This window comes from Abramis brama (genome assembly GCF_963993115.1).
Source record: "Abramis brama genome assembly, chromosome: 6".
Lineage (NCBI taxonomy): Eukaryota > Metazoa > Chordata > Actinopteri > Cypriniformes > Leuciscidae > Abramis > Abramis brama.
This window is the reverse complement of record NC_139968.1, coordinates 25,596,670-25,610,544: the sequence shown is the minus strand read 5'-3', so window position 1 is coordinate 25,610,544 and position 13,875 is coordinate 25,596,670. Positions and strand designations below refer to the sequence as shown.

The 13,875-nt window shown below is 39.1% G+C and overlaps 1 protein-coding gene and 1 long non-coding RNA gene across 3 annotated transcripts in view; one reads left to right on the top strand and one right to left on the bottom strand.

Annotated features, from left to right (window-relative positions):
• tmem163b (transmembrane protein 163b) overlaps window positions 1-13,875 on the bottom strand; it is a 35,676-nt gene extending 21,801 nt beyond the window's left edge. Inside the window, exons 1-4 of one of the 2 annotated variants that reach the window (XM_084118053.1) lie at window positions 13,419-13,875; window positions 12,392-12,514; window positions 1,975-2,018; window positions 1,788-1,879 (exon numbers count right to left, since the gene is read on the bottom strand). In XM_084118053.1, coding sequence (XP_083974179.1) covers window positions 1,788-1,879; window positions 1,975-2,018; window positions 12,392-12,514; window positions 13,419-13,608 — 449 coding nt within the window. In that variant the 5' untranslated portion in view covers window positions 13,609-13,875. The remainder of the gene's footprint in view (window positions 1-1,787; window positions 1,880-1,974; window positions 2,019-12,391; window positions 12,515-13,418) is intronic. The other variant, XM_084118054.1, reaches the window with a different exon arrangement.
• LOC311085561 lies at window positions 2,379-9,434 on the top strand. The gene is made up of 2 exons (XR_014606871.1): window positions 2,379-2,873; window positions 8,644-9,434. It is a non-coding gene; the product is annotated as an uncharacterized lncRNA (long non-coding RNA).

The following is a 13,875-nucleotide window of genomic DNA, read 5'->3' as shown; positions in this document are numbered from 1 at the left end:
GACCGCGGCTCACAGCTTCACCGGCATGCGCATTAGAAATGGATTCATTACGTGTGTGTGTGTGTGTGTCTGTACTGTACGTATGCTACAGGTCTGAGTGTGCTGCTGTCTAGCACACTTCTGCCTTTGTCCTCTCTTTCTCCGCTTCCTCTGCTTTCATTCCCTTCACAAAGCCCTTCTGCCATCTCTATTGTGTCTTTCAGCCGATAAGGGACGCCGAACACAGAGAGAGACTGTCTAAAGACATTAAACCCAGAGCAGGGCCACTTCACGGGGGACCAGAGAGTCTGTCTGCCGGGCCTCCATCCATCAAACCAGGTGGTCTTTAGGAAACGTCAACCTGCTTTAACCTGCTGAGGTAAATTATGCTAGGTTTGTTTACAAGGATCAGCGCATCTGAAAACATTCATTAAATGATTGTTTTAATGGCTATGGTTTGGTTAGGTAATTTGTTGCGTGCCCGTTCGCCCAGTAATGTTCTTCTTCAGCCGAGGAACATGTCAAAATCTCAACATCATTACCTTGAAAGATCAATCTGACCTTCTGCTCTCCTTGTTGCCCAGAAACAACATCTAATTGGCTACCCAGAATCCCCACAGAGCACAAACAATGGCAGCAAAAGAAATCACATACTTCCCTACTATATAGTAGGCAAAAAACAGTATTTGTCAAAAGAAGCAAGTCCAAATTCACAGAACTCAAGTAACCAGATGACCTTCTTCTTCTGGCGAGATTCTGAATCTGAAGTGTGCACACGATGGACACTTTAATATCCCATGAGAACACGGGAGAGGATTTGTGAATGGCAGTGAAGTGACGCGACTGATGCTGGAAGGTCTCATGATAATGACAGCATGGCGAATGTAGTACGTCCAGATTACATTCATACTACACACATTCATACTAGAACGTACGGTCGTGAATTACACTGTAAAAAAAAAACCCGTAAAAAAACGGCAATTTTCTGGCAGCAGGGGCGCCAGAAAATTTCTGTTAAAAAACGGAAAAATACTGTAAAAAAATGGTAATTTCTTCCCGTTTCTTCCCCTGTATATTTAACATTGGATTTCAGTAATATGATATAATGTTAATTTACCGTCCTATTGAAATATTAATATCTGTTTTGTAACTGATAACCACCAATCACAGCAGTGATGAGAGTCACATGATAAATCAAAGCTCAACACAAGCAGTTCTTTCACAAGAAAGTTAATACTAATATATATAGAAGCTGCACAGTGTCATTCACACAAACATTAAACACCATCATGGTAACACATGAAATTTTAAAAATGCAATAAACATTAATTTAACAACATTAAATGTAACATAAACCCCTAATGTACATAACTGATTAGAAAAAACGAAGAAAACTATGAAGAAACAAACATAGTTATTTCAACAAAAATACATCAAATGTGAAGTGTCACAGGGAATTGTGGGAATGTCAATTTACGGTTTTTCACTGTAAATTATACGAGTTGTTTTTTCACTTTCAAAAACTGTAAATTTAACGGTATGTTACAGTAAAATTACATTAAATGTACCGTTAGATCTATCACAGTTATTTACCGTAAATAGTACGGAAACTTTCTGTTAACCAATTAACAGTTTTTCACTGTAGCATTTTTACAGTCTTTTACCGTTAAAATTACGATCATTTTTTACAGTGTACTTATTCAAAATAAGAGAGTATGCGATTTCGGTCGCACCCTATGGCCCGTTCCATGCGGTCACGTCCCATTCCCCACGTTTTCTTTAATCAAGGAAGGATCACATGTACTCACATGTATTCTCTGTGCGCCGAATGGACGGCCGCGGCATTACTGTATCGCCAAATCACGATAATGGAGGACAGGACGTCGAGAGTAGCGTCAAACTGCAAACAAATGAACAACAGTGATAAAGAGAAGCGTTAAAACATTAAAGACTATTAAATAATGAACATTTAAATATATCAAGTGGGAGACTTACAGCAAACCCAAACGCTGATGCACTATGCCGCATTATAGAAACAGCTGCAAAAGAAATGAGAAAAAGTTAGTTCGCATGAAGATGGTTTCAACTTTAAATTTGAAGTATTTAATTTTTTTTAATTTAGTTGGACAAACTTTAAATGTGAAGCGTTTATTAAAATAGTATTATTATTATTTTTAAATAAATGAAATATTTAATTGGTTGGACATTTTTTAAGTGTGATTTATTTAAAAAATAATAAATACATATGAAATGAAATTTTTTTTTTTTTAAATAAACGTGAAGTGTTTATCTTTTAAACATATTTTTATTTAATAAATTATATAAATTAGTTAAAATATTTTACAATTAAAATAGTTCATTATTTGGAAAAAAACTTTAAATGTATGTAAATAAATAAATACATTTTACAATAAAAAATATAAAAAGTTAGTAAGTCAGACAAACAGATTAACATCCCTTAAACATCTAAAAATTATACCAGCAATGGAAATGTTGTGAATTAATGAGCATTTTAATTCCTCTTTACTTTTCACAGCCTGTACCCAATGACTAACCACTCCAGCATTCAGGCAACTGTATATTGTAAATAATGATTTTGATAAGTGTTTGTCTCAAATATACACCTAAACAATATATATATATATATATGCATTCCTCTGCTGTAAAGCTGTGTGTCTGAATGATTTCCAGCAGTGTCCTGGATCAGATTTCATCTCTTCACACTGTGATGTCAGCACATGGTGTGGATCTAAGCTACCCAAACAGCACTGTGGCTCATGTCCAGTTATCGACCTAATATTGACCTCTAATGCACCTGAATCCTCTATCCTGAGACTGGATGAGCGATCCGAGATATTCCATCCACCTCTACAGGGTCAGCCAAACTCTCAAAGGTACCCAGATCTGCTTTTCAGGGCTGTTTGGGCTTCTATTTCCCAATTGATTGTACAGTACAGCACTAAAGAACCACGAATTAGGCACCAAAAATTGTCAGCTGGGACGAAATTAAGGTGATGTTGCAAACGTCCAGTCTTGCCAGAGTTCTGGCATACAGTACAAATCATACAACATAGGCCCATTCACACAATGGACGATAACTATAACAATAAAGTTATCGTTAGATATCGCTTTTCGTGTGAACGTGCCTTTAGTCAAAGTTTGCACACACATTCAACTGGCAAAAGTCATTACTCAAAAACAAACACACACACTCTCTGTTCCTCAGAAACCCTGTTAAAAATGAATAACGGAGCTGCTGCGGCATGAGATTAAAGATTTAGCAGTTTCTAAATATAAATTCTGTTCCTTTTAGAGGAATCCACTCTGTTTTAGATGACTCGCACCGGCCGATTTCAAGTCCTCAAGAGGCCAAGCTCAAGAAACACATCGACAGTGTCAATAAAACATCTATAATCGGTGCAGTCATTCATTGTCCTACAGAATCCCATCGGACACGCTCTAAAGAACCACACACATTGTCTCATGAACAACGTCTACATCTTAATCTTACGACGTACTTCAGGAGTTTAGTTGTACCACATGCAGAGCATCTTGGGTAACAGGAAAGGATTTATGGAGAGTTGTGTATCTGCGGAAAGCTGAGACCATTCCCTGCTCATTAAGAAGTCATATTTATGCTGATTTTCAAGTGAAGTCAGCAGCTTCTACAAGGAGTGCTGATACTGCGGCCCGAGCCGATCAAGAAAATTATGAAGCTTGAAAAACCGTAGGATATCGTAGGATCACAATGAAGTATTGTGTGTATCCAGGATTACTGGCGAGAAATCAGCTTCAATCTGTCACAGATGCAGACTTAACTAACAAGCCAGCTAACAGGGAATGTTCTCAGAAGTTATGAATAAACGTTCTTCCAGTAACATTAATAGAACGTTCGTTCAACGTTATCGGGTCTTTAATAATGTTCCCAAAACGTTAGCACAAAAACGTATATAATTTATGGAATGTTTTTGCTGAAACATTTTAGTTGGACATTTGTCCGACTGTTTCAGAATGTCCAGAGGACATTCAAAAGTAACATTCCCATAATGCTTCCAAAACGCTAAAATGGAAGGTTCCCTTAACGTTTGTATTACCAAGAGGAAAAAATAAATAAAAGTTTTTAGAACCTTTAAAAAACTGGAGAACATATGTTCAGAGATCATAATGGAAACATTGGCCCTTAATGTGATTTAGTTTTAGTTTTTGTTTGGTATTAAACTGAAATTGTAGTATGCGCAGTGTGATTTGTAGTGTAAAAAAAGTCAATGTTGCAAAAACTCGCAATTTCAAGGTTAAATCTCACAATTCTGAGAAAAATAGTCAGAATTGCAAGATATAAACTCTCAATTCTGACTTTTTTTCATGCAATTGTGAGTTTATATCTCACAATTCAAACTTTTTCTCAGAATTGTGAGATTTAACCTTGAAATTGTGTTATAAAGTCCAAATTGTGAACTCCGAACTCACAATTTTGAGAAAAAAGTCAGAGTTCTGAGATATAAACTCGAAATTCCGAGTTATAAAGTCTGTACTGCGAGATATGTAATCACAATTTTGGGCAAAAAATTCAGAATTGTGAGATATAAACTCGAAATTAGGAGTTATAAAGTCCAAATTGCGAGATTTAAACGCACAATTTTGAGGAAAAAAGTCTGAATTGTGAGATACAAACACAGTTTTGCGGAAAAAAAGTCAGAATTGTGAGATATAAACTTGAAATTGTGATTTATAAAGTCTGTACTGCGAGATATAAAATCACAGTTTTGGGCAAAAAATTTAGAATTGTGAGATATAAACTTGAAATTAGGAGTTGTCAAGTCCAAATTGCGAGATAAAAACACACAATTTTGAGGAAAAAAGTCCTAATTGTGAGATATAAACACAATTTTGAGAAGAAAAGTCAGAATTGTTAGATATAAACTTGAAATTAGGAGTTATAAAGTCCAAATTGCAAGATATAAACTCACAATTTTGAGAAAAAAGTCAGAGTTCTGAGATATAAACTCGAAATTCCGAGTTATAAAGTCTGTACTGCGAGATATGTAATCACAATTTTGGGCAAAAAATTCAGAATTGTGAGATATAAACTCGAAATTAGGAGTTATAAAATCCAAATTGCAAGATATAAATGCACAATTTTGAGGAAAAAACTCTGAATTGTGAGATACAAACACAGTTTTGCGAAAAAAGTCAGAATTGTGAGATATAAACTTGAAATTGCGATTTATAAAGTCTGTACTGCGAGATATAAAATCACAGTTTTGGGCAAAAAAATCTGAATTGTGAGATATAAACTCGAAATTAGGAGTTGTAATGTCCAAATTGCGAGATATAAACACACAATTTTGAGGAAAAAAGTCCTAATTGTGAGATATAAACACAATTTTGAGAAAAAAATCAGAATTGTTAGATATAAACTCGAAATTGTGAGTTATAATGTCCGAATTGCGAGATATAAACTCACAATTTTGAGAAAAACTGAACTTTTTTACTCAAAAACTTACTTTTTTACGTCCTGGTGGAAACTTTAATGGCTAAACCTGGTGGAAGCTTTAATAGCTATTGCGCAATTTATCGTAACTCAAGTTGCAGCACCAAAAGATTTGTCTGGTAACGTTTATATCTTAATGTTACTTTTGGACCCTGCTTTTGTAGAATTTCACAAAACTTTGCTTATTGTTGGCTGTTTGCATCTCACTAGATTTGGTAATTAGATTTGGTTACATTTTATGTGGCGTTCGTCACATGACCATTAGCGTTTTTTCCGCACATTCATGTTGCGTGTTTCACCGCGCAAACTTGCACAACTCATCCAGTGCTCTAACTAAAAAATATCACAACACTGATTTCGTGAGAACGTGTAAAATCTATTTCATTCCAGTTTGTTACACGTATCGCACTGTGAGTGAACATGCTGCTACTATGCGGCAAGGACCGCGTTGTGACAGTTATTCTCAGATGTATCAGTGGCGCATGATGTACAAAACTCTTTGAAGATCTTGTCCTTGACTGCTCAAGGAAGCTAGTCTTGTCTGCTTTCTTTTAGGTGTTTTTTTGTGTGTGTGTGTGTGTCTGTGAAAATAGGGCAGAATCTTTATGGCTGGTGAGTTGCAGAATGTTGAAATCCAACACAACAGCTGCTATAAAAAACCTGTCTTCCACTTGGTCTGTCTTTTTGACACACACAAAAGCATCCTCACACACACACACACAAACCAAAACAGGGAATGTGATCTAGTTTCTGTGTCAGAGTTGGTGAATACATTTGCATGTTGTTATCACTTACAGGACATTTTCAAGAAACAATTCTGCAGTCTCATTTTGACTGGTCAGTGTTGTTATGATACTACTAAAACTAATGGTATTGCTAATACCTGTAGCAATTTTCTACATGCTTAAATAGTAATAGTTGAATAAATAGTTTGTCTTTATGGTTTTTGATTGGTTATGTTAATTAATCCTGTGTGTATTTAAGCCCTGAGTTTTAGTTCTCGGTATTTTCCAGTATGTTATGTGGTTCAGTGACCACACCCACACACCCATGTACAACACACTGTAAAACTAATACGCTAAAGTTAATAAATTAGTATATTTTAGTTGATATCAGATACTAAAAAGTGCTAACACTAATACTAAAACTGAAATGTTAGCTTGAGCAGATTTCAGTTACAATACTATAAAACCTTATATAGCCTACTATTGCTAACACTAATGCTAATTGTAATGTTATTGCTAACACTAATGCTTGTAATGTCAATGCTAAAACTAATATGTTAAAGCTAACATATTAAGATATTCTATTGCAGTAGATATTCCTCAGACTGTTTACCAACTCTGTTTACCGACTTTTTTTTAGCTTTTTGTCTAGTTGTTTTCACAAACCCGTTTACTTGACTCACTTGACGTTTTAAAAAACCAGAGGAGGTGCAGAGAGGGCAAAGTTTCATCTCTCTCTCTCTCTCTCTCTCTCTCTCTGTCTTCCATGTTTTATTTTTAGACACAGGGCTCTATGGGAGTTGGCATGCTGGCTTTTACAGGCTGGTAGTGCTGAATGCATTAATATGAGAGTGAACTACCCCTCCTCTATCTGTGACCTCTCCTCGCAGTGTGATATTTACATTCTGTGCCACAAGAAAATCTTCCACACACACACACACACACACACACACACATACTAATTTAGTTTTCTTCAGTTTGAAGTCAGTAAATCCTCCAAGAACAGACATTTAAACAAATTTCGTTGCGGCATATAGCGCTTATTTCCCCGCAGCAGATGCATTTCTAGACATGTTTATTAAGTTTGGAGGTATGCGAGCACATTTGTGCGAGTGTGTGAAACAGAAGACACTCTGTCGCTGAGAGCGTGTTAATTGGCTGCACTGGAAGCTTCGAGACATCTGGGAATTCAGATCTCACAGTCTGGCATATATTAGACCATTTCTCTTCTTCTCCTCATTTCTTCCTTCCTTGCTTTTTTTCTGCCTTCATCGGTCTCAAAATGCCTTCCCTTTCTCTAAAACATACACAACCCCCCCCCCCGGAACCTTTAGGCTGACAGTAGCGCAGCCGATAATGAAAAACGAGCCGTCCCGCTTACACTTCAGATAGCGTAACCTCACAAGCGCTTCAGCGAAGATAGCAAGACTCGGATCGCCAGGCAGTAAACTGATCAGACACTTTATCTGAACTGATTCGAGGATAATTCGGTTAAAACCATAATCCACCAGATTTGATCTTCTCAAAACCCATACTGACCCAAATGCACGCAACCCAAACATAACGCTAATGCTCTTGAAGACTGTGTGGAAGTCGAGGTGGGATTTTCGTGGCTTTTAGTGAATATTTAGTAACTTTGAGTTCTCTATATGCTAGTGCACTTATAAAAAGTGGCGTTTAAATGCATGCCCTTATGTGAGGCGAATGGAAAAAAATGCAGCCACCCACAACATTTTAGCATTGTGGCGGTGACTATATTTCACATGCTAACACATTAATTTCCTTCATTTATTGTGTATATAAAACTAACAGCAACACTTATTTAACTCAGCATAGAAGTTTCACCCACTTTTTTTGATGCATGTTCAAGACATCAATGCCTTGTCAAATCATTCCTTGACTACAGTTAACCACTGATCAAATATTTAGTTTCCCAGCGTGTTCACATATCAGTATTTGCTTGTAGTTTTCAAGTTTGTGTGTGTTTAAAAGTGCAGGTTTAATGAACGAAGATCAGGAAGTGAGTGTGCTGGAGAGGAAGTGAGGCTTTCTGCCAATCTTTTTTTTAAATTATGCTAAACGTTAATGCTAACACTAAACTGTGCCTCTAGCTCTCTGCACTCTTTATTCTCCCACAAAATACAACTCAAATCAATATTTATGTCTATTTTTTTTTTTTGTAACTATTTAGGATAAGTCAACTGCTCATCACAAAATAAAATTGGTAAACCAAATTGCTTGTTCCATAGCTAGCTGCTATAAAGCTATGGGTGTTGCTATGCTCTTGCTAATGTTTTCTAGGGTGTTGCTAGGTGGTTGCTTAATGGCTCAAGTCAAAAAGCCCTTAGCAAGCACCATGACTAAATGTAGAATAAATCTAAATATTTTGTGTTTTCACACATTAATTTACCAAAAATATTAACTCTATCTCAATCATTTTGCCCTCAGCTGTCTGCAATCATTTCCGCTAAATTGTAGCCATTACTGATAGAGGGGAGTTTAAATGACAACATCTCTCAAGCGTCGTTGCTCTGGAGTTGCTATGTGACAGAATCTTCACAGCCTGGCAACGTGAGTCCCAGAGTCCCCGTCCAACTCTGGAAGTGTAAGGTGAGTCATTTAGTTCCCGAGGGATGGAGCACCAAATAAGAAACCATTCCTTCAAAATCATACATTAAATCCAGTGCAGGGCTTCTGTTTGCTTAAAATCAGCTGCTCCAAGATTAAACCACAAGGCCTGGAAGCGGTCTATGAAATGATTAAGCACACTTTGTGCTGAGAAAACAACAATAGTCTGCGTAACACCAAACTTGAGTATCCCAGCTAAATGATTTAAGGGAATATTCTGGGTTCAAGTTCTATCAAAAGCATTTGTGGCATAATGTCGATTAAAACCTAAAATGTTTCTCTGATCTTTTTGGAAATGGAAGGTCAAGTTAAGTGCACTGCATTTTGGGATACAGTTTTCCAGAAAACTGCAACTGTAATCCAGGAATCCAGGAAAATTCAAAGCATACTATATAGTACAGAAATAAGGACAGTATGCCAGTATGTGGTTGAGAACATAAGAATTGTCTCCACAGTACATTCAACTCTTTTGAAACCCCTTTAAAGTAAATTTTACAAAAGAGCAAGATACTGTTTTCCATTATATGACAACTATTTTTACAGTCTCCCAGTTTTGTACCTCTGAGAATATTTTGTATTTGTAGCTGAGAATAAAGTGTGCTATGAATGTATATGGTTGTCAAAGTTCCCATATGTCTGTGTTTATCCTGTGCAACTTCCTTCAGCGACGATTATCAAAGTAATCTTGTAGAGCAACCAGGGAGAAACTAGTCAAACCAGATCTTGTGAATCAAGCTTGTGGCACGGAACCAAACAACATACAGATGTGGGTCAGATGTGAAAAAATGTGTAAATAAATTATATATATATATAAAAGTATTAAATGAATTATAAAATATGTATTATTAAAATATAATTACAGGTAATTATATAATAATATATAAAATAAATATATAAATTTTATATTAATATTTATATTTTATATTATATTATATGTGTATATTATATTATATAAATATATTTATATCTTATTTATAATTTTTTTTATATATATATATATATATATAATTATGTGAATTATTAAATTATTTTACATATAAATAAGATACACTCTCTCACTGTCGTGTGCGCCTACGGGCCGAAGGGCAGTGCAGAGTACCCGGTCCTCTTGGGGTCTCTGGGAGGGGTGCTGGAAAGTGCTCTGACTGGGGACTCCGTCGTTCTACTGGGGGACTTCAACGTCCACGTGGGCAGCGACAGTGACACCTGGAGGGGCGTGATTGGGAGGAACGGCCCCCCTGATCTGAACCCGAGCAGTGTTCTGTTATTGGATTTCTGTGCTAGTCACAGCTTGTCCATAACGAACACCATGTTCAAGCATAAGGGTGTCCATCAGTGCATGTGGCACCAGGACACCCTAGGCTGGAGGTCGATGATCGACTTTGTGGTCATTTCATCCGACCTCCGGCCGTATGTCTTGGACAGTCGGGTGAAGAGAGGGGCGGAGCTGTCAACTGATCACCACCTGGTGGTGAGTTGGATCCGATGGCGGGGGAGGAAGCTGGACAGACTCGGCAGACCCAAACGTACTGTGAGGGTCTGTTGGGAACGTTTGGCCGAATCCCCTGTCAGAGAGATCTTCAACTTCCACCTCCGGCAGAGCTTCGACCGGATCCCGATGGAGTCTGGAGATATTCAGTCCGAGTGAACCATGTTCTCCACTTTCATTGTCAATGTGGCCACTCTGAGCTGTGGCCGTAAGGTCTCCGGTGCCTGTCGAGGCGGCAATCCCCGAACCCGGTGGTGGACACCGGAAGTCCTATCGGGCCTGGCTGGCTTGTGGGACTCCTGAGGCAGCTGACGGGTACTGGCAGGTCAAGCGGACTGCAGCCTGGGTGGTTGTGGAGGCAAAAAATCGGGCCTGGGAGGAGTTCGGTGAGGCCATGGAGAAGGACTACCGGTTGGCCTCGAAGAGATTCTGGCAAACCGTCCGGCGCCTCAGGAGAGGGAAACAGTGCCCAACACTGTTTACAGTGGAGGTGGGCAGCTGTTGACCTCAACTGGGGATGTCGTCGGACAGTGGAAGGAATACTTCGAGGATCTCCTCAATCCCACCAACACGTCTTCCATTGAGGAAGCAGAGGCTAAGGGCTCGGAGGTGGACTCATCCATCACCCAAGCTGAAGTCACCGAGGTAGTCAAGAAGCTCCTCGGTGGCAAGGCACCGGGGGTGGATGAGATCCGCCCTGAGTACCTCAAGTCTCTGGATGCTGTGGGGCTGTCTTGGCTGACAGGGGGATCACACTTCTCAGCCTCCCCGGGAAAGTCTATGCCAGGGTACTGGAGAGGAGAATACGGCTGATAGTAGAACCTCGGATTCAGGAGGAACAGTGTGGTTTTCCGGGGACCACACGATTTCGTCTCTGCTTTTTGCGGATGATGTTGTCGTGTTGGCCTCAACAGACCAGGACCTTCAGCATGCACTGGGACGGTTTGCAGCCGAGTGTGAAGCGGCTGGGATGAGAATCAGCACCTCCAAATCCGAGGCCATGGTTCTCAGTCGGAAAAGGGTGGCTTGCCCACTTCAGGTTGGTGGAGAGTTCCTGCCTCAAGTGGAGGAGTTCAAGTATCTTGGGGTCTTGTTCACGAGTGAGGGAAGGATGGAACGGGAGATTGACAGACGGATCGGTGCAGCTTCTGCAGTAATGCGGTCAATGTACCGGTCTGTCATCGTGAAGAAGGAGCTGAGCTGCAAGGCGAAGCTCTCGATTTACCGGTCAATCTACAATACTACTCTCACCTATGGTCATGAGCTGTGGGTCATGACCGAAAGGACAAGATCCCGGATACAGGCGGCTGAAATGAGCTTTCTCCGCAGGGTGGCTGGGCGATCCCTTAGAGATGGGGTGAGGAGCTCGGTCACTATATATATACTGTATGTTTTTTCCCATCCCATCCCATCTTCCTCCAGTATATATATATATATATATATATATATATATATATATATATATATATATATATATATATATATATATATATATATATATATATATACTGTATCTTTTTTCCCATCCCATCCCATCTTCTTCCGCTTATCCGGGACCGGGTATCTGGGGCCCAGTCTGGAGTCTGGAGATGCCCAGACTTCCCTCTCCCCCGACACTTCCTCCAGCTCTTCCGGGGGGACACCAAGGCGTTCCCAGGCCAGCCGGGAGACATAATCCCTCCAGCGTGTCCTAAGTCTTCCCCGGGGTCTCCTCCCGGTCGGACATGCCCGGAACACCTTCCCGGGAAGGCGTCCAGGAGGCATCCGGAACAGATGACCGAGCCACCTCAGGCCGAGCCACCTCATATATATATATGTGGAATTAAATAATTTAGGTATTATATATATGATTATTCTACGCTCTATGTAAAAAAAAAAAAACCACTATAAAAACACAGCCACAGAAAACTACATAAATCTACATAAAAAACTACATAAAAAAACTCGTCCTTTAAAACTACATCACAGTTCCAAAAGACAAAAGAATTAAGAGCTCATCTTCAAAACAGGATATGACATCATACAGGTCTGTATCATCAAGGGGTCCATGATGCTCTAGATGAAGGGCCAGATACTCACTGAACGCAGCGATGGCTAAGATCATCGTCACCACAATGGAGACCCACGATACCCATAATGCCTTTTTTCTGTAACTCTGAGCCTCGTGGGGTTTCAGACGCATACTGCTCTCCAGAAGACCTGCTGAGGGACAGCGCTCGGTTAGATTACGCCATCTTTCCTCACATCTAAACACATCCTACATGTGTCTCAGAGGAATTGAATGCCATTTATTCTGAAATACGTCCATGAAGTGTATGAAACAGACTTGTCACAGGCTCTAAAGATTTGACTCAAAAGTCCAATTATATAAATGCTTGTTTTCTTTAGCAGTGTTTCTGTATTTTGATTTAAAGTCAGCATTACTTTTTTTTAATGAAATAGGCCTATTGAAGTATTTATTATAAATGATTTATTCGTGAACATCATTATTTTGTATAGATTCATGTGCCCTCGTTAGCAACCTGTCACTCACATGAGATCCACCAATAGCAAACCACAACCATCCAATCAATTCCCCATGGACAAAATCAAGTCCCGCCCACATTTAATTTTTCAATCGCAACTTCCATTTCATGCCGACTTTAAAGCATAATTCGAAAATATCTGTTTTGTGAATTTTGTTCTCCAAATTATGACAAGTTGTCACACACGTTTAATAGCCTATGCTGTAACTTTAAACAATGAATTAATTACACTTTATGCAAAACAATAGTTAGATTTGTTTTATTATATATATATATATATTAAATCTGAGGTCAAATATTAATTTTTTTATATATACTGTATAATGTAGGCTAATATATTTTTTAGGCATTGACTAGCCATAAATGTAATATGTTGTGGAAAATGCAACATTTATTTATTTAATATAATTTTGTAGTCAAGACTTTAATGTTTGTGTACAGAACCTGACTTTCAAAAATAAAAACAACCCTGATCAATTTTCCCTGAGTAAACGTGTGACAACTTGCCCCGTGCTCCGCTTTACATGTATTTTTCAATGCAAATAAACTCTATTAAAAGCATTTAAACCCGAACTCCGTACCGTTGTCATCTGGCTCTCCTATTTTCATCTGCTGCTCCATGTTGAAAGTGTCTGCTTGGTTCGAATGGTGTCCGTTTGCAGGAATTGATCCTGGATCCACTACGGCTGGATCCGGAACAGAAGCAGAAGCACCTGGACCGGGGTCTACAGGACCGGCAGTGGGGTCAGCAGCTGAGGAAGGGTCCGTCATGATGACTCGGTCCCGGGTTCAAATGGTCAGAAGCATCCGAAGAATGTGACACCTGGTCGCGAGCGGGGGAGATGCGCACTGCTGGAGAGCCTCAGCGCATCATTCGCTCTAGCGCGAGCGCGCACGCACACACACTCTAATTAAAAACACACACGTGTGAAGCACCGCGTGCACTTTACAAACAAAGCTTGCTCTTCAAAAAAAGTCAAAAGTATTATTATTAAATAAAAGTAGTGGGAATTTAGAGAATCCGTCTGGGAGCTCTGG